This window comes from Gallinula chloropus (genome assembly GCF_964237585.1).
Source record: "Gallinula chloropus genome assembly, chromosome: 10".
Taxonomy (NCBI): Eukaryota; Metazoa; Chordata; class Aves; order Gruiformes; family Rallidae; genus Gallinula; species Gallinula chloropus.
The window spans coordinates 13,955,402-13,981,764 of NC_140095.1; the positions used below are offsets into that span (position 1 = coordinate 13,955,402).

The 26,363-nt window shown below is 51.4% G+C and overlaps 1 protein-coding gene across 1 annotated transcript in view; it reads right to left on the reverse strand.

The window, feature by feature from the left end:
- Window positions 1-4,750: 4,750 nt before the first annotated feature.
- Window positions 4,751-26,363, reverse strand: part of FAT2 (FAT atypical cadherin 2) — a gene marked incomplete at its 5' end in the record, with an annotated part of 46,135 nt that continues 24,522 nt past the window's right edge. The window contains 14 exons of the mRNA XM_084268855.1: window positions 4,751-5,491; window positions 6,283-6,875; window positions 9,162-9,315; window positions 11,771-12,212; window positions 15,194-15,339; window positions 16,111-16,918; window positions 17,996-18,193; window positions 18,882-19,025; window positions 19,682-19,819; window positions 20,445-20,659; window positions 21,752-22,141; window positions 22,950-23,183; window positions 23,918-24,071; window positions 24,704-24,900. Of these exons, the coding sequence (XP_084124981.1) occupies window positions 4,959-5,491; window positions 6,283-6,875; window positions 9,162-9,315; window positions 11,771-12,212; window positions 15,194-15,339; window positions 16,111-16,918; window positions 17,996-18,193; window positions 18,882-19,025; window positions 19,682-19,819; window positions 20,445-20,659; window positions 21,752-22,141; window positions 22,950-23,183; window positions 23,918-24,071; window positions 24,704-24,900 (4,346 nt within the window). The 3' untranslated portion in view covers window positions 4,751-4,958. The remainder of the gene's footprint in view (window positions 5,492-6,282; window positions 6,876-9,161; window positions 9,316-11,770; window positions 12,213-15,193; window positions 15,340-16,110; window positions 16,919-17,995; window positions 18,194-18,881; window positions 19,026-19,681; window positions 19,820-20,444; window positions 20,660-21,751; window positions 22,142-22,949; window positions 23,184-23,917; window positions 24,072-24,703; window positions 24,901-26,363) is intronic.

Sequence of the window (26,363 nt, forward strand, 5' to 3'; positions counted from 1 at the left end):
TAATTTAATTTTATTTTAAGAGAGCAACTGCACCCTCTGTGGGATGTCTTTTCTGAGCGGTGTGAAAGCAAGTCCCTCTCTGGGCCAAACTCCTCCCTGCTAATGCAGCATCTCCCAGCAGCACAGTGGCTTCCTTTGGAGAGCTGTTACCCCTGTATCCCACCGCAGCCGGGTCTCCCTGTGGGTGAGCACGGGCTGCTGGCAGCGGTGGGAAGGGGTTGCTGGTATCATGCTGGTGGGCTGCACTCTCATCTTTGATGGAGGATGAGTGAGGCTTGGGATTAGTCTTGGTGTCTGACCCGCTTCTGCGAGGAGAAGGCTGAGCAGAGCGGTGTCCCTGCAGCCCGCCTTGGCGCGCGGTGCTTCAGTGTCTCACGCTGTGCCCCCTTTGCGTTGGGTGCCCCATGCCACGGCCCAGTGTGGGGTGGGTCTGTGCCACCTCACTGCTCTGTTCCAGCCCCTCGTCCGCTCGCTGCGTCTCTCGGGGCTCCTCACCTCGTCCCCAACAAGGCTGTGCTGGGGAAGGTTCCGGTACGCTCTGGCATTACTTGGTTATCAGCTGTGACAGGGGGTTGGAACTCTGTGATCCTTGGGGTCCCTTCCAACCCAGACCATTCTATGATTCTATGAGCAGGGAAGCTTTAAGTTAAATCCTTCATCTGGAGGAGGCTGGGGAGGGTAGAGAGCAAAACCTGGGGTCTGCAGGTGGGAAAAGTGCAATATTCCTGGCCATCGCTGCTCACCCTTGGAGGGCATCATGTGAGGAGCAGGGGACGTGCTGTGCATGCCCCCAGCTCTCTCAGCTCCTAGTGAGACAGCCAACCACGTTTTGGGGGGGCAGCTGTTTGCCAGGGCATGTCCCCAGCCTGGCACAGGGTGGTGGTGGGTTTGCTGCTGAGGAGCAGCATGCAAAGTCACTTTGCAATCAAGGGTGAAGACCTCATTTGTGAGGAGCTTGGGGTATCACTGTGGCATTAAACTTTTTCTGCGGTTCTTCACTTTATTGGGGTGAACGGGGGCGTTCGGAGATGGGGGCAGGTTTGGGGGGGAGCACACAGCATGAGTGGTTTGGCCGAGCCAGGACCTGCCAGGGAACCCGATGGTTGAACGCAAACTTGACACTCATGTGTTGTAGGCTGCTCTGTAACCATGGAAATTGTGTAAATAGAGGAATGATTAATGTCTGTGTCTCATGCCTATGGATTTTGTCAGCGTACAGTGTGTGTAGCTGCCCACTGGAAGAGCTGGTGTCCTGCACATCAATCATGTATCTTACTTTAATCAATAAATGCGATCTATTTTTTATGTGAAAAGGCTCTTAGGGGGTTGATGTGGCTATAATGCCCATGGACATGTTGCAGGCTGCTGCTCTGAGGTTGTTGCTTTGTTTGTTTGTTTTTCCTACCTCTTCTTTTTCCATTCTTTTTTACCTGGATGGGCCTTTGGGCAACTTGGTCTAGCAGAGGGTGTCCCCCTGCCTGTGGCACAGGGCTTGGAATGGGATGGGCTTTGAGTTCCCTTCCACCCCAAAGCAGTCTGGGATTCTGTAATACAAGGGTTTGGGATCACTCTATGCCATGGGACAGCCGGAGACCTGGAGCCCAGCAGGCAGCCAGGCCCAGACCCTGTGCTTTCCCCACCCCCTCCTTCAGCAGGTTTCAAGTAAAAATGTTCCACCTTTGCTGCTCTTAACATGAATTTTTCTTCTGAACGAAGTTATGCGAGCAGGTTGTGGGCAGAGGAGAGACACCAAAGCTTGGCTGCACCCCCACAGCCTGGTTTGTGCCCAAAGTGGGGCTGCAGCTGGAAAAAAAGAGGCTGGTGTGTGCCGATGGGATGGCAGCAGCGTGGTGGATGCTGAGCTGCTGCTGATCCACCTGAGGGATCAAAGGAGCAGAAGTCAGCCCACGCTGGGAGACAGCCGGGCGCCACGCCAGCATCGCTGCTGCTCCACTTACCCTCTCGCTGCTGAATAATTCATACCCCTGCGGTGTGTCATGAGCAGGGCTGGGCGGGAGATGCTGCTAAAATAAGGTAATCTCGTGAAACTGTGGCAGAAAAGTGTGCAGGCTGGTGGGGGAGTGTGGTCCTGGGAGGGGGGATGAGGGTGGTCAGGTCCCAGGGTGGGAGGAGCAGCTGGCACAAGCAGCTCCTCGTGGTGTGGGTCTTTCTGACCATGGGGGATCACTGTGATCCAAGGCCATCCTTTCTTCCGAGGGCTGAGCGCTGCAGGGCTGCACAGATCCCAGGAGATGGTTTTACTGAGGCTGCTCTTCCCAGGTGGTGGTCGGCAGAGCATCATCTCATTGCCCTCCCCTGTCCCGAGGCCACCAGCCAAGGTGATCCCAGGGAGTTAGAAGTCAAAAGAGTCTAAAGGAAAATATCATCGCTGTTATTTGGCTGCTTTTGATGCTGAGAAGAGTAACCTGGCTTTACCTTATGGAGGAAAAAGTGGTCCATGTTGCTGGGGGCTGTGGGACTCCTGGAGTGAGGTGGGAAGATGTTGGGGTGACAGCCCGGCCAGACCCCAAACCAGCAGTAACAGCGTGTCCCTGCTGCAGTACCCTTTGTGCCATCCCACTCTGCTCCAAACCCTGGGCTGGAACCGGAGTTCATGAGCAGGACACAGGACCAGAGCAGGTGAATCCCTTTTTCCTTTCACCAGAAGAAAATGCTGCTTCCCCCAGCAAGCCCGGGGTGGAGGGGGGACAATTTACTCTTCATAATGTCCCATCAGCACGCAAGGGGATAAACCTGCTGTGGGGGCTGGGCTGCTCTTAGAGTCCTATTAAAAACAGCCCGAGGGAGCTGCAGAGCTCCCAAGGCCAGGAGAGGAGAGCCCAGCTGGGGGGACCTGGCCGCTGCAGCCAGGTGCTCCCTCCCCGGCTTTAATTTGAGATTGGCCCCAGCTGGGGTGGGTGAGGGGCTGGGCTGGGGGTCGGTTCTGCCGTGTGGTGCTTGGGTTCTGCCTGGCAGTTGAGGCAGGATGGGAGGTCACTCTGCTGTTCCCTTCTTGGTCTCTGCATAACGGACCCCCCCGGAGCCAGCAGGTAGGATGCTGTGGTATCCCTGGGGTGTTTTGGGGAGCAGGGTGAGGCCCTGGTTTGGGATGTGGAGCTGGTGGAGGATTTGCAGCGCAGCTGTTGTGTGGTCGGGCCCGGGGTTTGGAGCAGTGTGCTGTGGGATGTACCGGTGGGTTTTCCTCCTCCTGCCCCAGCCAGAGGCAGCCCGGTTCCTGGCAGAGGTGGGGCTGTACTCTCCCTTCAGAGTGCTTTCGGGTTGGGGGGTAATTGAGGCCAGCGGGGACCCTGGGAGGTCTCTTCTCCAGCCTACCCCAGCCTGAAGCAGCTCTTGGAATTACAAAGAAAGCTCTTCCTGTTCTCCTGTGTACCCCGAGGTCTCTCCTGCGTTTCTCTATGCGCCTCACTGATACCTGAGCTGGTAGCAAAACCCCATCAAAGTGCGTGAGGGTTTTGAGCTGTGAACTGGGCAGCGCGCTGGGAGCTGCAGGGGGGGCTGTGGGGTGCTGCAAGGCTGGCAAGTGCCCCTGATGCTGAGCGGATGCTCGGGCAGGTTTGAGAGCTGGGCTGGCTGCCACATCCCACAGAGCCTGTGCTGGGTATTTTGGGGATCTCTCTGCTGTTTGCCACTGTTTTCCATCCCTTTGCTCCCGAGCTGATAGATATGGGAAGCTTGTGCCTTCCTGAAGCGAGGCAGGCTGCTGAGAGTCTGCATCCTTCCTTGGACCCTTATGGGATCCTCAAGGATGTGCTGAACTTGCTGTCTTGGAACTTGTCTGAGGGCTTGGGAGACTGGAGAAAAAATAAGCTTTGATTCCCTGGGGTGCCCTTGGCTGGCATGAAGCAGGGATGTCCTGTTACAAGGGAATCTTGGAGTCACCAAATAAAATCATAATAATAAAAAAAAACAAAAATCCAAACTCTTTTAATGCTTTCCAAAAATCAACAACAAAAAAAATTACATCAAACAATGAACCAAAGAAAAACTCTCACGAAGAAACGATACATTTCCAAGCACAAGGACGTACAGGCAAACCCACACTCGGTGCCCCACCTCGGGCAGGACATGGCCAGGCTTTCTGGGACACACCGTGGAGCCCCAGCTGGGTGCCAGCACCATGTGCTGCTGTGTTCAGCCACAAGGACGTGTCCGTGCTCACATCCTTGGGGCAGGGTCTCCCTTACTGCCTGGCTGGGCAGGGGTCTTGCTTTGCTGGTTGCTGCACTGGTTTGAGTCTGTGGGTGGTTCCTGGTGTGACAGAACTTGTTGCTTGGTTTTTCTACAGAAATGAACATTTAAAAATTTTTTTTTTGTGTCCTTGGACTTCTGTTGGCCAAGTGAGGGATGTGCTGGTGAAGCAGCTGCCTTCCCTCATCCCTCTCCCTGTGTCGGGGAGCAGACATGGAAGAGGGTTTGCACCAGCTGATCCATTCTGCTGGGCAAACTATTGGCTTGATGCAAGCCCTTGGGGCCAGAGCTGGGAGCAGTGAGCCTCTGCTATCCCACCTGGGGCACTCCCAGGCTGTGCATCCATAGTCCTCTCTCAACTTCTCCACAACCGCTGCCAGGCCTGCAGTGCTTGTCCTCCTCCTCCTTATCATCCCTGTGGCCAGGGCGCCTGGGGTGGGAGGAGGTGGCACGCTGTGGTCCCATGTGGTGTTGGAGGGCATCCCCTTGGCAAGGAGGCAGGTTAGTCATTGGCATCCCAGGAGAATCCTCCGTGTCCTGGCAGTGGCTGGAGCGTTTCCCCTCTGCAGCAGGAGCACCGTGGTGGGCAACAGGGGGAAAGTTCCAGCCAAATTACAGCCTGGCTGCACAGGGGGAGGTGCCACAAGCTGGGACACACACGTGGAAGCCTCCCTTCGGTGGCGTGTGCCAGCCCCCTGCACACTGTTCTGCATGGAGAAACGCTTCTCTTCTCAAGGACGAGCCCTCCGCTAAAACATCACCTCCTCACAGCTCCCATAGTCACTCTCCACCATGTCAGAGCCCTCGTAGTTGGGGGGTGGAAGGGGCTGGGCTCGGATGCTTGGCTGGTGGCCCACCTCACAGTCTGCATAGGAGGGCTGGGCCACGCTCAGGCGCATGCTCACCCGCTTGTAGCCAGGGTCGGGCTGGTACGGGACACCCTCGCCCTGCACCAGCTGGGCTGGGTAGTAGCTGATGGCTGTGTATTCGTTCTGGCACTGGGAGGCTCCCACGTCCACGGGGCTGAGTGGCAAGAAGTCCTCCAGGTTCTGGTTGCTGTAGCGGGGTGGGATGGGGGCCCGCTTGTTGCTCTGGTCCAGCGGGAAGGGAAAGCCCCCGTAAAGAGCGACCGGCTCTGTGTCGACTGGCGGAGGGGGTGGCAGAGGGAGAGGAGGGTGGGAGGAGGATGCAGGGGGGCCTTGAATGATCTCGTAGTGGGAATATTCCTGGACGTCTGATGACAGGTACCTGGGGGGCCAGTAGGTTGTTTCTGCTGGGTAGACTGGAATAGAACAGAGTTGTGTTAGCTGTGGTTCAAGATTGTTTTCCCCCTCTTGCCCTCCTGCTAATTCCTTCCATAGACCCTGAGGAGACATGGCAGACCAGGGAAGGGGAGGCATGAGGTCAGGGGAGTTGTGATTGCTGCTTTGGGTATTGAGGAGACCCGAGGGCACCCCTTGCTGTGCTGGGACAGTGCTCCTGCTGGCACATCCCTGCTCTAGCACCCAAAAGACACACTTCACGCTGTTTGGATGCCAAAAGCTTGCATGGTGAAGGGACAAGGGCAGAGCAAATGATCTGCTCAATCTCTCTCTTTCCCTGGAGTTACTCTTGTGAGTGACTAACAGTGTACTCTGAACTCAGTAAGCTTCCGGTCCAGAGCCATGCAAGCCTGAGGGTGTGATCCCTCTGCCTTGGGGCACTGATGCAAACACCCCCATGTAAGCTCACACTGGCTTTTAGGTTCTTAATTTCCCACCCCCTCACCCCCAGCTTCATTATTCTTTTTTATAGGATCTTTTCACCCAGGACGGGTGGGAACCCAGGCCATGCATTAATGGTTTCCCTGCTGGCTGCACACGAGATGGGCAGGTTAAAGCTGAAAACTGGGGTGTACTTGTGAGCAAGGAGGGAAGAGCCAGTGAAGGAACTGTCACAGAGCTTGGGGGGCATTTGCCTGTGGCTTGCTTGGCTTTAACCAATGCTGCTGGTCCCTCAAGTTTGCAAACTTTTGGTCCCACCTCAGAGGAGCAGAGGGATGTGTAAGAGCTAGAAAAAGCTGCAGCTACTGACCCATCTCCTCCCTGGCCCAAGTGCACTTGATGAAGGACTCGTTGTCGGAGTTGGAAGGGGGTGCAGCGGGGGGCAGGTTGGGTGCCACGCTGCACACGATGGTGCCCCGGTGCTTTGGGGCGTTGGCTGAGTTGAAGGTGACAAACTCAGGGGTGCCGGTGGGTTTGCGCTGCTCCGGTGTGGCCCGGTCCAGGTTGTTGTGTGCTGCATCACTGAGGATGTTGAGCTCGATGGGTGGCACGGCTTGGGTGCCCACACCCACGCTCTTGGAGAACTCGCTCTTGGACAGCAGGTCAGGGTCCTCCCTTGCCACGGGCTTGTGTGCTTTGGCTCGCTTCTGGTAGCGCTTGCGGATGAGCACGAAGGCCACGACCAGAATAGCCACGCCCAGCACGCCGGCGACGATCTCCGCGATCTCCTCGGGGCCCACTGCCCACTGCGTGGGCACGATGGCAGGGGTGATGATGGGCTGGGTGCAGTAGTCCCCCTGGTAATCCGATGGGCAGATGCAGTGGATGGAGCCCTGGTTGCTCACGCAGCGCCCAGCGTTTCGGCACGGGTTGTCTTGGCACTCCTCAGCCAGCTTCTCGCATCTGTGGGGAGGAAAGGATGGAGACAACCACCATTAGCCTGGGGAAGCGGTTAAACCCATGTCATCCTATTCAGGGCTCTGATTTACACCAGCCAGGGATGCTCCATTCTGATCTGCTCTCCATTCTTTGCTAGGCTTGTGCTACCTGCATCTCCTGGCAGGTATCTCCATGATCCTTGAGTATGAAATGATGCTTCTTAGGAGAGTGTGTTTTACAGGGTGGTCCTATTTTTCAGTCATATATAACAAATTAAAATGGGGGGTTTACTGCCTCAGAGGAGCATTTGGAGTTTCTAGGGCTAGTGCTGCATAGAGAGATGCTCTCATCCTGTTAAATTTGGGAGCTCAGGGTCACTCTAACGTGTCTTAGCTTCTAATGAAGTCTCATATGTCCTTCAGGCTCTGAGGGGTCTCGGTATGATCTGTAGATATCTGCAAGTTGCAGCAAATGTTTGGGGATCATCTAACCTGAAAAGTGGTGAATGGGCATCTTTGTTGAAGAGCTTTTTTTGGCATTTCCTGAAGTATCTGCAAAACTGAGACCGAATTTCTTATTCTCTGGCCTGCTCCACCCCACACAACCTAAACATTCCCTGAAAGCACAAGGGACCCTCCAACATTAATGATCTCCCTATGCTAGGGGGGATATGCAGTGCTTTGTTGGCTTGCCTTCCTTTTGTTCCTTGTTACTGAACAAGCTCTGTGTGGTATGGGCTCCTCTTGATTCCTCATCAGTGTTTTAGGATGTGTGAGCATGCAACGAGCATCCACAGGCTCCGGCTGGGCTGAAGCATCTCCCCTGTGAGGATAAGCTGAAAGAACTGGGGCTGTTCAGCCTTGAGGAAAGAAGGCTAAGAGGGGATCTTATTAATGTTTATAAATATCTCAAGTGTGGGTCACAGGGGGAAATAGCCAGCCTCTTTTCTATGGTCTGTGGGGACATGACAAAGGACAATGGCTTCAGGTTGGAACACAGGGAGTTCCACACCAATATGCAGAAGAACTTCTTCACAGTGAGTGTGACAGAGCACTGGGACAGGCTGCCCAGGGGGGGGTGTGGAGTCTCCTTCTCTGGAGATATTAAAGCCCTGTCTGGATGCCGACCTGTGTGACCTGTCCTAGGGACCCTGCTTTGGCAGGGGGGTTGGACTCGATAATCTCTGTAGGTCCCTTCCAACCTCTACAGCTCTGTGATTCTGTGACTGGTGATTTAAAATATCACACTGCCACCTAATGCACAGCCACATACTTTATTCCAGGAGCTGTGCAAATGATTCCTGCCTTTGTGATGATTCAAAAGACCTGTGTTCATCCCAGCAGGAGGATGAACTGGGGGTGATGCTGTCTGAGCCTGTGCTGGGCATCTCTCATCAGGCTGGGCTAGAGGCAGGGCAGGGGGCTTGTAGTGGGTGTGTGGCTGTGGTGGGTAATGCTGAGCAGCAGAGCAGCCTCTGGGCCTGGGTTCATTCTCTGGCTGCAGGTATTTGGCAGGTGTGCACAGACATATCTATGGGAAATGTATCTGAGCTGCAGTGCTGATGGCAGCAACTTCAAAGGGATATGAATTTGGGGTTCATGGCCACAGCCAAACACTGATGCCTCCTGATAGTGGGGTTCAGTAGGTTATCTGACAGGAGAGGGGAAATGGCATCCTGCACCTGCTTTTCAGCAGATCCCACTACCCTGAGCTGAGCTTTGAATGGGATGAATCGTGGCTGTGACCTGGGAAAGAAATTCCTTTGGGGTGAGCCTGGCAGAGCTGGTCCTGGGCAGGAACAGCCCCTTTAGCACCCAGGGTGGGTGTCCCAGCTACTGAAGGAGAGCGCAGCTCACAGCCAGCCTGCCCCAGCCCCAGGGCATCCTCCTACACCCTGCTGCCAGGGTGCCCCTGTCACAGCCCAGCCCAGCTCACGTCACAGGGATGAGCAGCATGTGATGAAGGACTCTCCCCTTGCAAGGAGAGGCTTTGGACCTGCACCATGCACAGCATCTGCAGGCATTCACAGCATCCGTGAAGACAGGAGGGTTTTTTTAAAAAAATCTCCTTCCTGCTCAGAGGAGATGGGCACAGAGGGACAACAGACATGTGATGGCAGAGCTATTATGGTCTGCTTCGCTCTGCCTTCAGACACTTCCTGGCTGCAATGTTCGGGTGCATGCAGTTTGCAGTCAATCCCAGAGCATCTGGATCTGGTGAGCTCCAGAAATGTGCAATGCCTGTTGGTAGAGTTTGTGTTTTCAGCCCACTGTGGGAGATGACCCGGCTCAAAGCCTTCCCAGACCATACCTTTCACCCATGTACCAGTCAGGGCAGTGGCAGGAGTAGCCAGTGGCGGAAAGGGTGCAGGTTCCCCCGTGCAGGCAGGGCTTGGACTCGCAGGGACTGTCCCCTAGCTCACAGCGCTCACCAGAAAACAGCCCAGGGCAGATGCAGGTGTAACCTGGAAAGGATGAGAGAGTGCTGTAGACAGACTGTATCTGAATGGAAGAACTTGTGAGGTCAGGGAGGAACAGTACCCAGTACTGATGGCACACGCAGAGGGCTTAATCTGGCTACCTACATGTAGACATGTGCTTGCTGCTGGAGGTGCTCTGGGGCACCAGTGAAGGGCTGGTGGGTGTATTACAGGACCTGGAGCAGTTGATGGAGGCTGGCTGGCTGCTCTGGGGCAATGCAATGGCACTGAAGAGCTATTTAAGCAACAAGCCAGGCCTGTTCTCTCCTGACAGAGACCCTCTCCTGTCAGGGGTGTATTCAAGGCACAGCTTTATTGCACAGAGAAGCTGGGGGACGAAGCTGGAAGGGGAGCCTGGCTGGCTGATTCAGAGTTCCTGACTCTGAGTGCAGTACCCTGTAACCTGTTGTTTTGTGCAGTCTTTGCTCCTGCGAGTTCTCGTGGTATGACATGCCTGTCTCAACACGTTCGGTTTCTCTTGCCTACAGGTGTCTGGTTGCAGCCAGAGAGAAACCTGGCATACCTGGGGACTCGGAGGGGGCTGCTGCTGCTCGTGTTTTTGGCTGCTCTTTAATATAGCCCTAAGCGTGGGAATGTCCCTGGCTGTGCTGAGCTCCTGCTGGTCCCTTGGCTGGGTGGTACCATGCAGGAAGCTCAGAGTTTCCTCCTTGGAGCAGGCTTGAAAAGCCTTTGCTACTCATCCACAAGCTAAACATCCCTGCTTTGGAGCGAACAGACGCAGGCCTGTTTCCACACGCGTGTCGGGAGTTATCCAGCAAGGATGCGCTGAGGCTCGTGCAGCAGGTGCTGGACATTGCCTGTAGGCCTGCCTGTGCCCAAACACACATGTTCCTGGACACGGGGGCTCACAAGTGTCTGCACATGTGGTCCCCAGCACCGTGGTTGTTGTGGTGGCCGGTCTGGCTTTGACCCTCTCCACACTGATGTGTTCTCACGCGGCCTACCCGGGCCTACCTGCACAGGCGTGCCTTTGCCTGCGCACGTAATCCCACGCCTGGTATCCCTGGGCAGAGCTTTGCCTACGCTCGCGCTGCATGCCCGTGGTCTCCAGGACCCAGCCCGCAGTGCTCAGGGAAGCCAAACACCCAGGGTAACCTCACAGACTGCACACCCCTGGAGCGATCCCTGACCACAGCGGTGTTCAGTGTCTCTGTACGGGACCGTGTCCCACCGGCTTTGTCCTGGGCAGCTGGGTCATTTGCAGGGGAAGTTGATCACCTTGGAAGGAAACGATGGGAAGGGCACTGGATAATTATTAATGAGGGAGTGACTATTTCTTTCCCTTCCTCGTCTCGTCATTGCAAAGCAAGGGGGTGCTGCTTTTGATTCGGCTAGAGATGAGTTTTCACTTCTTGGGTCTCAAGCCCCTTCCAGACCAGCCAGACGGGTTTCTGTGTGGAGGGTCTTGAGGGTAAGGCTGAGGCGTGAGTACCAGCCAGGAGAACTGTTTGGTACAAACGCACCTTGTGTCAAACAAGTTCACCTGAACCAGGCAGCTGCTGAGTCGACAGGGCTGGGAATCTTGTTCCCAGAGGCTGCAGGCAGGGCAGGAGGAGCGGTGCTCCCTCCTCCGTCCTTGCTCTCTGGGCAGGGTTTGGCAGCAGCCCTGGAGTGCACAGGCCTGTGGGATGAGCTCCTACCCCATATGGCAGCCAGGAAGGCACCCCTCTGCCCCAAGGAAGGGCGATCTGTCTCGGTAGATGGGGTATTATGGGGAGCAGCCCCACCATGCTGGAAGCTGGGATGTGTATAGGGCAGTGACACAAGGGTGAATGTTGCAGGAGCGGTCCAATTCCCTAAAACCACAAACTAGCCCTGTTCCTGCGCTGCAGCTTGCTGTGGGGAGACGCTGTGATGGGAGGAACGGGGTACCGGTGAGGCTCCCTTGGTCAAAACCTGGTACCAAACCTCTGTTGAGCACACGCACCCTGTGTTAGCCTGAGCCTCTTGGATTTGAGTGTATGGTTTTCCCATATCCCTTCCCATAGCCCCAGGGAGTCACTGACTGCAGTGGGAATAAACTAAAATCTTGGCTTGTTTCTGCCCAGATACCATCGCTGCATGATCCCATCTTGCCTGGTTCTAGCCTTGCTAATGGCTCCTTAAGCAAAGAGGATGCAGAGGGGTGGGTGGAATTTCCATTTGCATTTAAGATTTTTGGCTAAGCTGCGCTCTCCTACGTCATGCACACTCCCCAGAAACACCCTCCTGTCCTCCTGGTTGTGGTCTGCTGGTGAGAGCCAGGACAATGATCTCACCCTGCCCCCAGCTACTGCTGCACGGAGTTGTCACTTGAGGTTCCTTGGGACAGGGGACTTCGGCTTCTCCTCTGGTGCAGCCCCTCACATAGGGACAGATGAGGAGGTTGCACCTTTCCCTCCCCTTACAGCTTTTTGCTCTGCCTGGGATATTCACGTACCTCCTCCGTGAGTTTCGGAGCACATCCCGTTGTTGAGGCATGGGTTACTGCTGCAGGCACCGGTGGGGGAGCAACACTGCTTTATCCCCACCTCCTCCAGGACTTCCTTCGATTGCCCTTTCCCGGGTAGGAGAACCACTTCTCTGCCATTGATGGCAACCACATCCAGGCAGCCTCTGAACCCCCGTGTGACTCTCTGGGGCTGGAGCAACTGCCGGAGGCCCCCAAAAAGCAGGTCTCGTCTGCCCTGGGAGATGCTACAGGTCGCTGGCAGCTGGAGAGAGGCATTTCCCAGGCCATCGATGAGCAAGCGGACAGAGGTGTTCTTCACCTCCAGGAAGACTGAGTGCCACTCTCCATCGCTCACGAAACGCGAGGAGGAGAGGTTCCCAGCGTAGTTCCCCCGGCAGCTGTACCCAAGTTGAGGGACTCCATTAACCATCTGCAAAACATGTCCCAGGAGTCACAGTTAGCTGTGATACAGGTGGCTGCTGTTCATGGAGGCTTTCAACATTTCTACTGCTGCTTGTTCCCTTCTCTCATCTCCCTGCCTAAACACTCAGAGTCAAGATAAATCCCAGCTTTCAGGCAAGTTCAGCCTTTCACCCCTTTGCATGGACCAATTAGAGCTGTTTGACTGCAAGCTCTTTTATTTTGCAAAACATCATCTCTCCTGCAACTACTTCCGTGGTCCTTCCCTGCCCGTCACCTTTGACCAGTGCTCAGGGAGAGAAGTCATCTTTCCACAGAACAGGGTGCAGAGCCATGTGACTGTACTCCTGCAGCTGCTCCCCTCTTCTCCCCTGCTTCCTGAGCCTAACCAGAGCCCTGGTATTCAGACTATCCAAACTCCATCACCAGTCACAGGTGGACCCTTGTTCTGTGTTGCATAGATGTCATTCTGTTCTCACTGTCTCACTGGTGATGGGGAAGGTGCTGGAGCAGTTCCCCCCCTTGGCAGGGGTGAAGGTGCCAAAAAGACCTTGGTGAGGAGGAGCACTGGTAGCTGTCTCTGGAGGAGGCAAAAAGTTGGGAGGCAGAGAAAGGAAGTGCTGTTGTACCCAGCTCCTAACCAGCCAGGCCAAAGCTGCTGATAGGTGTTGCAAGTCAGTCCTCTATTGATGGGAGGGAGACAAGTGAAGTTATTGAGTTTCTAAAAGCAAATCACACTAGTATCTTTGTGTTAAACTGGAACACCAGGAAAGCCTATTTGGGACCCAAATCCATCTTTAAAATCATATGGTGGAAGGAGAAATGAAAGGTTAGATGTGCTGTTTCAGGGTGAAGGTGGGGGTAAAACCCTCTTTCACCTCTTCTCCCAGTGCTTTGTTGATAAAACCTCTCTCTCATAGAAGCCAAGAGCCTGTGGAAGAGGAAGAAATAGATGGAACAGGAAAACTGCAGAGCTAACTATAATGTCAGGCAATTCATCCCAGGGAAGAGATCTCCATGAGGGACATTAGAGACAGTGAGGACTGGTGATGCTTGGAAGAGGCAAGAAAAGAAGCAATTATGAGTGATACACTGAGCTCTAGAGGAACATACATATGATATGAGGGGCTACTCTGCAGGGGCCAAAAGCAGAGCAGGACAACAGTTAACTAACTCGTGTGGAATAAATCCCAGTACGTAAATAAATCCCAGTGGGAGGAGAGAGCAACTGCTGAAGGGAGGAAGAACAAGATGCAGCTGGCATATACCACGGAAGGGCCTCAGGGCAGCGTGTGTGTAAATCCCTTTGCACAATTGGCAGGCACACCAGAGAACTTTGTCACTTTGTCTGCAGGAACATGATTTCACTTCAGATGGGTCTGTAGATTGGGCTTATCAATTTCTGGGGCTGGGAGACAGCTGAGAACTCAGTTCCCTGGAGCAAGAGCTGACAGACTGCCAAGTCTTTCCCAGTTTGCCTGGTTTGCCATCCTCCTCCTGCACCCTATTTCTGAACATCAGGAGAGCTTAGTAATTGGAAGGGTGATGATATGCTTGTTCTTGGGAGAAATCATCCTTTTCACCAGATCTATAAACTAATCAGTTTCAAAGCTTTGGTTCATACCCAGAATACTGCAGCCCACAAAACCTTAAATGTGTGTTTTTTTCAAGCCAGGAAAGGTTTGATCCCTGAGATACTGTTAATCTGTGGGCCACAGATGAAATGATTCACAGGCAACTTTGTGGTGGAGGCTTTATGAACGTTTCCTGTTGAAAAGCTTTGGAAACATTTGGGTGCAGGAGATCATGGGCACATTGAGCTCCATCAATAATGAGTCTTTTCTCCCTTGACTCTGTGTTAGGCCTGGCTCAATAAAGCTTCCTGCCCTCTCATCCTTTCTGAGTACCATCAGGAGTGCTGGACTTCTGCTGAACTATTTACTGACTCTTCTTCCCAGAGAGAGGGCAGAAAGTCAGAGACCCTTCTTGAGAAGTTTTTCTCATCAGCCCTTTAAGATGCAGCTCACAGTCACTCTCTGAGGTGGGTACAGGATGTGTGGATGATGTTTCCCTGCTCTCGCTCTTCAGGAGCAGTGGCTGTGACAGTAGGAGCAGGTCTCTGGGTGTTGGCTGCTGTGCCAACCCCCTGTCTGTGTGGGTCTTCTATGACATCAGGAAGAAAAATATTTCAAAATAGGAAGATGGGGTTGTGACACCACAAGAAAGGATGAGAGAATTTAGGGACAGGTGGACACTTCCAGGTAGGCTAGAGTGGGTAGATCTCTGTGATCAGTCTCAGGGACAAATATCTGCTATGTCACAGAATCACAGAACGTTAGGAGTTGGAAGGGACCTTGAAAGATCATCTAGTCCAACCCCCCTGCCAGAGCATGATCACCCAGACTAAATCACACGGGAACACATCCAGGCAGGTTTGAATGTCTCCAGAGAAGGAGACTCCACAGCCTCTCTGGGCAGCCTGTCCCAGGGCTCTGTCACCCTCACAGGAATAAAGTTCCTCCTTATATTCACACAGAACTTCCTCTGCTCCAGCTTGCACCTCTGTGTTGGATTGAGGCATGTTGTGGTCAGTGGGAGTCTGACACCACTCCTGAGGGCTGGGGGAAAGTTTGACTTTTGCTACAGTGGAAGCAGGCTGGTCTGGGGAGAATCCCACATGGGAAATTCTTTGCCCTAAAAGGTGTGACATAAATGAGGGAGAAGCAAGTTGTAAGGAAAGAAGATAATGTAGGTTTATGATACAGGTGTGTGCTGCCTTCACACCAGACACTAGTAAAAAAGATTCACCAGTTGTGGTTGCAGCAGTTGCCAGAGTGTGCTTGGCTCTCCCCTTGTCCCCCCAAGTCTTAATTTAGCTAGATGAATTACTAAGGGTACATACTATTGCGTCTTCTTTCTGTGATTCCTTTCCCAAAAAGAGTTGAGGGTGTTTTACACCAGGAAGAAACCCCTGTGTGTTGCAGTACGTACCTCCAGCGTGGCGTGGTCAGTCCCGTTAGCGTAGAACACGACAGCGTGCAGCTGGTGGGTCTTCAGGCGAAAGTGCATGTGCCAGGAGCCGGTCTGTGAGTGCTGGTACCAAATGTAGCTGTGGCCTCCAAACCTCACTGCTGTTCCTGGAAAGAGAATGAGGGAAAAGTCTCATTTCTGCCCCACTTTCAGACTATGGACAGCATCAAGCCTTGCCTCCTCTCCCAGCTTGACACCATAGCTGTCCAGGAACATGTACATAGCAACCCATGTCCTGCTGCACTGCATCACCCACAGCTGCCATTTGGTGCTCCCAATAGTTCTACATATTCAATCCTGCATAGGCAGCCTGGCTGTTTCTGTCCTGTGGCACCTGAAAGGTGTGGTCCATAACACCCTTGAATTTCTTCATCCATAGGAAGTCTTTATATTATTCTATGGTATCCCCCCATCATTCCTGCCTAGTGATGCTAACCCCTATCCCGCTCTCTCCATTTGTTGAGGTGTTCTAGAGTCAGTATAGCAGATATATGGTATTTGGCTGTCTTCAAATGCATCAAGTTGTGCTTTGCTGAGTTTAGGATCAACACAGGAGCTCAGAGATTGAAATTCTGATCACCGAGCTGCAATACCTGGGAGATGAGAGTGACATTTTCCAATGAGATAGATAGATGTTGCTGCTCCTAATGCTTCAGGAGACTCATTAAAGTAAAAACAAACCCCAACAAACCAACCCACAACCTATGTGAAACTTTCAAGCTCTAAGAGTCCAGATTTGGCTTTGAAATTGCAGGCAGAGTTCTTGGTCATTGGGCAATCTAATTCCATGGAAAGTCCAGGTGCTTTACAGCATACTGAAGAAAACCACGGCATGCCCAGGTTTATAGGGTGGGACGCTAGCAGGAAGGGTTGCTCACCATTGCAGGAACAGATTTGCTCCAGGCTGTGCCGTGGGGTGAGGACGCTGAGTCGGGCAGTGCTGTAAGTAGACATCATGCCTGGGTCCAGCTGAATAGTTTCCTTGCAGACCCGGTGGGCACAGTCTGACCCATGGCACGGCACATGAATCACTTTCTTCATCCGGAGACCGACAAGTTGGTCCATCTCCCCAGCTGAAACAGTGATCTTATTTGCCAGGACCCGAGGCTCATACAAGGAGCCATGCGGCTCTCCAACAGCCAAGAGCAGGTCCACACCGTCAGAGGTAGCTGCAGGCTGTAAGCTGGCCATGTGGATGTTTTGGCGCTGGGTGACAAGGATGTTTCCCAGGAATCTCTGCAGGTTGCGCCAGTGGTCCCCCACAAACTCCTCAGGGGAGAGGTGGCGGAAGTGGAGCACCACAGCCTTGTCCAAGGCCTCCTGTGTGAAGCACCACACGTGGATGTTGACGCTGGTGGTGGCTGTGAACGTGCCATCGCTGACTGTCACGTTCAGAAGGTAGTGGCCGTGGGGAAGCTTGTTCCCAGCAATAATCTTCCCATCCGCAGCTCCAACAGAGAAAAGCCCTTCCTGGGGCACTTGTGCCACCAAAGTGTATGCCAGTGTGTCGTGGGGGTCTCGGTCTGTGGCATGGATCTTGCCCAGAACGCCACCTCGAAAGGCTTCCTCGTTGGTGGTGATGAATATTTCCAGGGGGAGGGCCGAGGGGGCATACTGGCTCTGCTCAGTCACTTGGATATTTATAAATGCAGATGAGGACAGGGGAGGGATCCCACTGTCAGAGACCTGTCAAGGAAAACAGAAAGATCTGTTATAGGCACGTGTTGGCTTACTATAACCTCACCTGACTGGATGGGCTGATAAGGACTAGAGATGGAGAGTGCCTTGCAGGTAGCAATCGGTGGAAGCTCTCAGGCAGCGGGTTGGGAGTGAAGAAGGAATGGGAAAAAAATAGCAGCAGTGCTGGATCTCTGCCTGGAGATGGCCTCAGGGCAATGGCAGCATGCCTTCCAGCACGGGGACTGATTGAGACCTCCTGTTAGCCGTGGGGTTTGTGCTCATTTCCGTGTGCTCTCATCAGCAGCTGAGGCGCATCTGAGCAGCTCTGATTTCCTGAGGATTAAGCATCTTCAGAGATGTTGCCAATCTTTGTGGTTCCATGTGTAACCGAGTGTACAAAGATACAAAGCAGTTACACACATCAACCCCTTTGCTCCCCTTCCGGACTGTTTGAGCCCATGTGCCACCTCTGATAAAGTCTGTCTAGCATGAGTCAAAATAGAAAAATGTGAATAATCAGATTACACTGGAAATTTCTCCCCAGGCTTAGGCAGTTGTGATTGAGGTTTATAACCTCATAAGTTTATAAGTACCTAGCTTTTATAACAACTGTTATTACTGAAGAGGTATGTACTTTGCATGTTGTTATCCTGTTCTTTGTGAAGGACTATCCTTACTGATAACATTGAAAGTGAATTCACTCTACAGCAGTAGAAATCCTCTTTGAAGAGGAGTTTAAACCACTTCAAAAATGACAGACATACTTGGAGGAGTTTGTAGGACCAGATCCAGGTCTCATTTTTAACTGGAAGTCACTAGAATGATGTTGGGGAAAAGCATTTGTGTTTCTGATTATCACCTTCTCTGATTTTACCAATGTGGAAGCTGGACCCCAGCTTCTTGTGAGCACACAGTGCAGAGAAGTGAGCTCTGCAGCTGGCTCCAATATCCACAGTTTGTGTCTGGATTGGATTTCTCCAAAGGCAGAGATGTTTCTAATCAGCTGTGCCATCCTTATCTCGTCTTGTTGCTACTTAGCCTGGATGGGGAGGTCAGATAGCGGGACAGTAAGGCAGGCTCTACCTGGACTTGTAATAGGTACTGTTCTTTCATTCTTCTGTTCAGGATGGATGATGTCACCAGCAGACCATTTTGGGTGACATCAAAAGCATTCCCATCGTTGCCCTGGATGATGTGGAATGAATATGGAGGTCCGTTTTCTGGGGAGTCTCTGTCGCTCATGATCAGCTCCAGGACACTCGTACCCACGGGAGCGTTCTCCTGAAATGGGGAAAGATGCTAGTGGAGAAAGGCAAGCAAAGAGAAAAGGCGCAGGGGAACCCATGCTGACCCTGGAGCTGCTCAGCCAGGAACAGGGAAACAAATCCCACACCCCACATGCATCTCTCTGGTAGACACAGACCAAGGCTCTTGCTAGCGATGATGGACTCCTGGGCCAGCAAGGGATTCCCTTTCGTGGCATTACATGAGTGACAGGTGAGTGCAGACAGTTGAGCTGATGCTGTTGCTTCCCCCTTGTCGTGTCAGCAGTAGAGCAGGTTAAAGCATGTTTTGTGTTTCTTTCTGAGTACCTACAGGTGTTGTGAGTCCAAGTCATAACTGGGTTGAGTCCAGCAGACATTATGCTTGACCATGTGCTTGGGTCTGCTCTTTAGATTGTGGTGTGGACGTGGACAATTGCAAGGGAGAAAAGGGCTGCAAGTCAGGCTTGGGAAGTGTGAAGTCTCTGTACTGAAAGGGCAGGAGGTGCCTGAAGCTAGTGGAAGGAGGAAATGGCAATTGTTGGCAGAATATCTGCCCCTGCAGATGCTACCAGCTCTTTGGGGCAATGAGCATGAAGCAACAGCATGCTTCATCGCTGTCTCACCCCTCTGCTCCAACAACAACCCATGCATGACTACCTTAACACCCTAGACAGAGTGGCAGAGCAAACAGCATCCTGGCTTACCTGCACCACCACGCTGTAGTTGAGCTGGAAGAACCGAGGAGGGTTGTCATTGACATCAGACACGTAGACACGCACAGCAACATCATTGAACTGGGCAGGGTGACCATTGTCTGTGGCTCGAACTGTCAGGGAATAGCTGGGGATCTGCAGGATTTATGGTGCAAGATTACTTGGAGACATAGGGGAATGGGGGCTGTTTCACATTGATGTGTTGCTCTGCTGCAGCTTGTTAAAATGCTGGAGGCCATGCATTGCACCACAACAGCAGCTTTGCTGTTGGCTAAGGCTCTCCATCCATAAATCTCAAATCACATTGCTGAAGAAAATTGGCCTCACAACAGTTGAAGAGAAGGGAAATAACTTGTGAAGGAGACCAAGCTGGGCAAACATCAGTCAATCATGGTTTGAGCTGCTACTGCTTCATGAATGAGAGATTGTCCAGACAATCTTTCCATCTCTTCCCTGTACCTGTTTTCTATAATGCTGTAGTGAAGAGAAGCAGAAACCAACCATGTTGGTCACCAGTTTGGGGCTGGCTCTCTTCCTGCTTGAAGCACCAGTGGAGCAAAACACAGCCCAGAGCTGGGACCACTGAATGTTGTATTGCCCTGCTCAAAGCCCAGCCTTTCCACAGCAGTACCTGTGAGTCTAGAGAGTGAATGAATGAAGGACTTGCCTTCTGCTTACAGTATTATGAGTAGATCACTCAGAAAACAGGAGGTAGCGGAATATACTACTCTCATTCAGTCTTTTGGGGCATAACTGTTTTAGCCTTCCTGTTCCCATTTTCTTGCACTCACCTCCTCCCTGTCCAGATGCTTGGCGATGCTGATCTGCCCACTTTTGGGCTGAATGGTGAAGTGTCCCAGTGGGTTCCCACCCACAATTGAATAAGTGATCTGATTGTTCATTGCTCCATCCAGATCATCAGCTGACACCTGTTAGGAGAAAAGAAAAGCTAGGACCCCTGGCCCAAGGAGGCCTTACCATGGAGAAACGGGAGCAGGACCTCCTTGTCATTTAACAACATTGCTTTGAGCATGGCTCAAATGAAAAACAAGAGAGGTGGTTTTCATCAGTGTTACCCATTATTTCTCTCAAGATAAAACTCAACAAATCTACAAGAATGGCTTTCTCCTTATCTCTTTCCTGAGTTTACCACCCCTGGGAGGATAGCACTGTCTGGGCAGGAAATTCCACATGGGTATACCTTAGGATCCACTATTTTGCCCAGGGAAGCCTCTGCCTTTCCCAGGTCACAAGGGTTTTGGCCTTCTGCAGGCATTTTAACCCTTTTGGGAGGTCCTCAAATCTTCTGAGCCCCTCTTAGGTACCTCAAGCTCTCACTCAAAGATGTCTTCTAAGACAAAGTGTTCTCCCTGTCTATGGACTGTCAGGAATTCTGGCAATCATTCTTTTTTTAAGCCGTGGGTGTTTTTAAGTCTTAGGTGTTGAATGTCACTGAGGTGGCTATGTCCAAGGAAGAGTAATGTGCAAAGGAAGAGTAAATAATGTGTATCCCAAGTAAGGGAATAAAGCCAGCTTGCCAGCTCATGCTCATACCGTGAGGATGATTTCTCCGACCGCGGCATCCTCCCGGATGTCAGCGAAGTAAGGGTCTTGAATGAACTCTGGTGCGTGGTCATTGATGTCGGTTATGTTGATCACCACCATGGTGACATCGCTGAGAGAGGCCGAGCCCTTTCGTGTGCCCTCGATGGATAGGTAATACTCATGGCTTGCTTCGAAGTCCAAGCTGCCGTTTATGTATAAGGCACCTGCATTGGCAGATGGATAGAGAGGAGACACTTTGCATGACTGCCACATGATGGTTCTTGCAGTACTGGAGGTATGTTGAGATGATTGCCAAACTCCTCCCTGAGAAGGTGCTGCTGACCTAGCTTTGACCAGCTCTGGTTAAATCAGAATATTGAAAGTCATGGCATTACACAAAATAAAACCAAATGGAACTGATTTTGCCATAACCTGCCTCATTCTGGTGCCAAGGGCTTGAAGAGATGAAATAAACTCTCATTTGCAATCTGTAAGTGAGGCTTGGGATATAAAGAAAGAGGAGGCTGTTCATCTCAAACAAACACTGGAGGAACAGGGACTGAGGACATAAAATGAAAGGAAGGGCGGGAAAAAAAGGACAGAATGTGCCTGTGTGCTTCAGCGCTTTCCTGGGTTCAGCTCTGGGACTGTCACAAAATTATTCGCTGGAAATGGCACTGCTCTGTGTCTTTTAAGACATACAAACTCAGATTGGTGCAGAAAAATTAGCCTTAGGGACAGAGAAGCTGTGGAAGGAACTGTGAATGAAGAGTTTACAACCAAGGGCAGATGCAGCCAAAGCTCATTTCAGGGAGTGAACATTGACCATCCAATAACAGCTCTTATCAGATTGCTGTGCAAACAGAGCAGTGCTTTATTTGGCCAGTAAACCTGGCTCAAGCCCTGCTTGTGGTTAATAGACTGGTATTACCCCTGCATCCATTGAGTGCTACTGAATAAAGCTGTCTGCTACCCCGGGCTAAGGATGAAAATGCTTTTTTAAAATGAAACTAATTCCTGTGTTTTGAAGTGGAAAAAATTTCCCCGTTATATTCTTCATGTATACCTTATTCCATGGACCTGTCCCAGGTCCCATAAATCTTCCCATTAATTTCAGTGAGATTTGGATCACTCTTTACGTGGTTTGGCTGTCAAAATTCAGAGTGGAAGAGAAGACTGTATTGCCTGCCCTTGTGCTGGCTAAAGCCAGAGGAGAGCAGAAGTGCAAGCCAAATGAAGAACTGGAGAAGCAGCCTACAAGGACAGCCTTTGATGCTGGGTCAACGTGGACCTATTTGGGCACAAGACTGTCTTACCTGTGTTTGAGTTGAGCTGGAATTTCCCGTGGTCGTTGCCATTCACAATTTCATACTTGATCTCTGTGTTTTCTGCATTATCCCTTGTCAGGGCTGACAAGTTGAGGACCTCTGTACCCACAGCCACATCTTCTTTTACCATGGCCACATATTCAGGGGCCAGGAAAACAGGCAGATACTCACTGAGATCCACAACAGAGACAGTGACAGTGCCAAGGGCAGAGAGGGACTCTGGGGTGCCCCGGTCTGAAGCACAGACTGTCAGCTCAAAGGCTGAATGCTGTGAATCCTTCAGAGGCTTCTCCAGGCGGATCACCCCCGTGGTTTCCTCAATTGAAAAGTGTCCATTGGCAGAGTCAGAGAGAGAATAGACCACCTCAGCGTTGAGACCTGGAAGGACAAGGTACAGGCTGCATTAATTCATGGGTAGGAATGCTGCTGATTTTATTTCATTCCATTTTTAATCCATTAGGATTATGTGTCCCTAAATGACCTTAAATTTCCAGGGAAAATGAGGCTGTATGAACATCAGGTGTGCCCCTTTCCATCTGCAGCCTCAGACATCTAGCCACCTTCACTATCATCCATCAGCATCACCTGTCTGTATTGACCAGGGCTTCCCATTTTTAATTCCCTGGTTTTTAAACATAATTTCCCTTCGTATGTGTTTCCAAGGCAAACAAATGTGGGCTTGCCCCTCTGTCTCTGTAAATTCAGTCTTTGCTGGAGAGGTTTATTGAAAGCTCTTTTCTAAGCAGCCTTGCAAAAGTATTTTTGAGAATCTTTTTGTCTCCAGAAGGACCTCTCCATCCAAAGGATGTACCCCATCCAGAGCTGGAGATCCTTGCTTCCTTATTATGCTCATTCTTGATCTCTATCTTTAGTAAGATTTCTGCCCAGTTTGGATCTCAGACAAGCCATGTGTCACAGTTTGTGCTGGGCATCATGGTTACAGTTACTGAGTGCATCCTCAAAGTCTGTCTCTGCATGTTTCTAAAGATACTGCGCTTCCTGCTGGGTCACAAAACTGCTGATGCCAGCCTGCTAGTCAGAAACACGTCAGCGATGAGATCCAGGCACATCTCCGCCAAGATTCAGTCATCTATGCCCATTGCTGCAGCCCTTCCCTGGGTTTCAAAGGTTTCTATTCAGGATGAAAGATGAACTCTGCTAAAGACTAAATCCCATTCTGACTCACCTTCATCAAGGTCCCTGGCAGCAACCACGGCAATGGGTGTCTTTGTTGTGGTGTTGTCAAAAACGGCCACGGCGCAGTGACTAGGGAAGAACCGTGGTGCGTTGTCATTCGTGTCCTCTACGATCAGGGTTATGTCTGCCTGGCAGGAACGGCCTCCACCATCAGTTGCTTTGGCAACGAGATGGTACGTGGGTTTCTGCTCGCGGTCCAGAGGTGCGGATGTGGTCAGTTCCCCTGTTGGAAAGAACAGGGGATGGTCTTGTCGTCTGCAGACTAGGAGAGCTCAGAGGGATTCAAGCACCCTGCCTTCCTGGATGGACCGTGGGAGACAACAGACTGGGTCTCAACACCCTTTGTAATCCAGCTAATGGTGGTGATGTGTCCACGCCACATTGCTCAGGGCTGTTCTGGCAGGGCTTGGCATGGGGAGTCCTGCGGGTCGGGCTGAACCTCACGTGAGGGGTGCTGTCATGGACAGACATGCTCATTGTACTTCTAAACAGCTTTGGAAACCCTGCTGCATTAAGCTTTCTGTGATGTAACGAACCCCAAGTGATCTCTAGAATGATCACTCTGTCTGTCTGGGCAAAACTACTGCCCAAGACCTCATAAGACAATTTTTAGAGTTTAGAACTTGGATCTTTGGCTCAAACCAAATACTTGCTGATGTCTCCTCCTTGAGACTTGGCTGTTTGCAATAGTGTCTGCCCTTCATTTTAACAACACTAATGCCAATATTTGTAAAGGGATATTTGTGATTTATAGCAGGAAGATGCAGGGCTCACTCTCCTCTGTACCAGACTGCAATAAACCTGCCTGTTTGACGTTCCCTCCTAGCTTGGGAGAGCTGGAATGAAGAGTCCTTTCATTTGCTCAAGAGGAGATAAGTGCTGAGTCATGCCAGGAGCTGGCATTTCTCAGGAGTGGGTGAGGAAGAGGATAAAAGCATCCCATTGCCCAGCTCTCACCTGTGTGTGGGCCCAGACGGAACTCCTCTGCCCCAGGGCCGTGCAGGCTGTAGGTTATCTGGGCGTTGCTGCCAACATCAGGGTCAGTTGCTGTTATTTTCAGAATGAAAAGACCCGGCAGAGCATCTTCAGACACTCTCCCAGTGTAGAATATCTGGCAAGGACAGAAGGTGTCATTGGCAACTGAGCTGTCTCCAAAATACCTTCACCTTGTTTGGGGAGGAATGGTCTAGCAGAAGCCTTGTGGAGAAGGTTAAACCACATGGTTTACAGGGGAAAACAGCATGCCTCATGTTGCTGGGTGCTGGAGTGTGGACTGGGACCAGTGAGCTCATTTCACACGATTCACACAAATTTCTTGTTTGGGAAGCAGCCAACTCTGTTCTTTCTCACCCCGGGTAACATCCATACCAGCGATCAGCTCTTCACAGCAACAAACCTCCCGATGGGAATCTCTCATCTTAGCAGGATATAAAACTTGGGAATTTACATGCCCCTACCCAGGAGGCTTCCTGGCATTGTTTATCTCCAAAAATTACCCTTCATAACGCTTAGGTTCTCACTTACTGCTGGCAAACATGCTTGGAGGCTAGATTTAATGTTCTTGTTTGACATGCAGCTTAATTAAAATTGCTAAGCACAATCAAAGCAACAGGATCGTGTGAGAAGAATTATGACAAGCCAAACCCTCTTAACATGCTCTTTCTGTTCTTTCTTCCTTGCTATTGTGTTCTTCTTCCCAGACACTCCCCTCATGCCCCTGGTGTCCCAGGACAGACTTCTTACCTGGCCGCACTCAGGGCTGTTGTCATTGATATCCAGAACAAAGATTTCCACTTCAGTGGTAGCCTGAAATTTCCCATCGGAGGCCATAACCTTGAGGAGATATTTCTCTGTATCTTCTCTGTCCAGAGGCTTCTTGGAGGAAATGGTCCATTCTCCTTCAATTTGGTTAACTGTGAACTGTCCTAGTACGTCCCCTTCTAGAAGGGGGCAGGAGGCAAGGAAAAAAGGGAAGGAAAAATGGCATTTACTGAGTTCTGAAAGTAAGAAATGAGAAGGGGTGGGGATATAGGTTTGTCCAGTGCCAGTCCCTTAGGAAGGCTGAAGGACGTGCTGTGGTGATGCAGAGAGGACATTGGTGTCCTATCAGGCCAGTGAGAAGCATTGGGTCTGCCTCACTGCACAGCTGGGGAGTACCCTGCCTGTTTCTCTTACTCACTGCCTGTGTATTACCCTGGGAGGAGGAAACAACTCCTGATTGCAAAAATGTCTGGGTAATGCTCTGCGATGTGCATATTCATTGCCTCAAAACCACATTTTCTCACCTTCCTAAAGCCTGTCAGTCTGTCTTGGTGCATGTTCCTAAAGGGCTCCCAGAGCTGCAAATACCCTGCAGACATTGGTTGGTTCTTACAGTTGTATTTCCTTTTAGACTCTAGATGTATTTAACATATAACTATGCTTTCTGGGGCTGCTTTTTGATTCTGTGGAGTCAAACAGTGAGACCTGGGTAAATTCAGACCAGGTAGGCTCTCTGCTCCACCAGATTCATGCCACTCCTGCTGATGCTGTACAGATTTTAAATGGGGCAGGTCGTAGAATCACTTGGGTTGGAAGAGACCTTCAAGATCACTCAGTCCAACCACAGCATAACCCTGCCTAGTCCACCTCTAGATCATGTCCTTAAGCACAATATCTACATGCCTTTAAAATACTTCCAGAGATGGTGACTCCACCACCTCCCTGGGCAGCCTGTTCCAATGCCTGACAAACCTTTCAGTAGAGAAATTCTTCCTGGTATCCGACCTGAATCTCCCCTGGTGTGATTTGAAACCATTTCCTCTCATCCTATTGTTTGCTACCTGAGAGAAGAGACCAACCCCCACCTCTCCACACCCTCCTTGAAGGTAGCTGGAGAGAGCGATAAGTTCCCAGCCTCCTTTTCTTAACATTAAAAAGCCTGTCCGTGGAGAACCCCTCTCTCCTGGCTGGTGTCCTCTGCTGGACCCATGCTGTTGGGCAGGAGGAGGGAGAACTTTAGGAAATGGGAGGCCATGGAGAGAGCTGGATATAGGGCTTGTTTGTGTTGGGCTCTGAAGGGCATTGCACAGCCAGGCAAATGAAATTCACTCTCCTTCTCTTTTCATTCTGTGGTGGATGCAGTTGTGAATCTGTAGTCATGATGAGACCTGTAGCCCTTCTTCTGATGCTGGAAGACTCCAGCCTGTGTTCAGGTGTGTTTGAAATCAGATTGAACATGGACAGCAGGAAGCTTGGCTCTGCATTCACCTCCTCCCTTCTCCCACTGCAGCATCATACTGCAGCTCTGTTTAGATGTTTATGGGTAGAGTTGGACCTGTATTTGTTAAGTACAAGCAGAGAGAACATATGTGTTCCCCACTAACATAAGTGTGTATTCCCTCAGGTTTAATGCAGTTGGAAG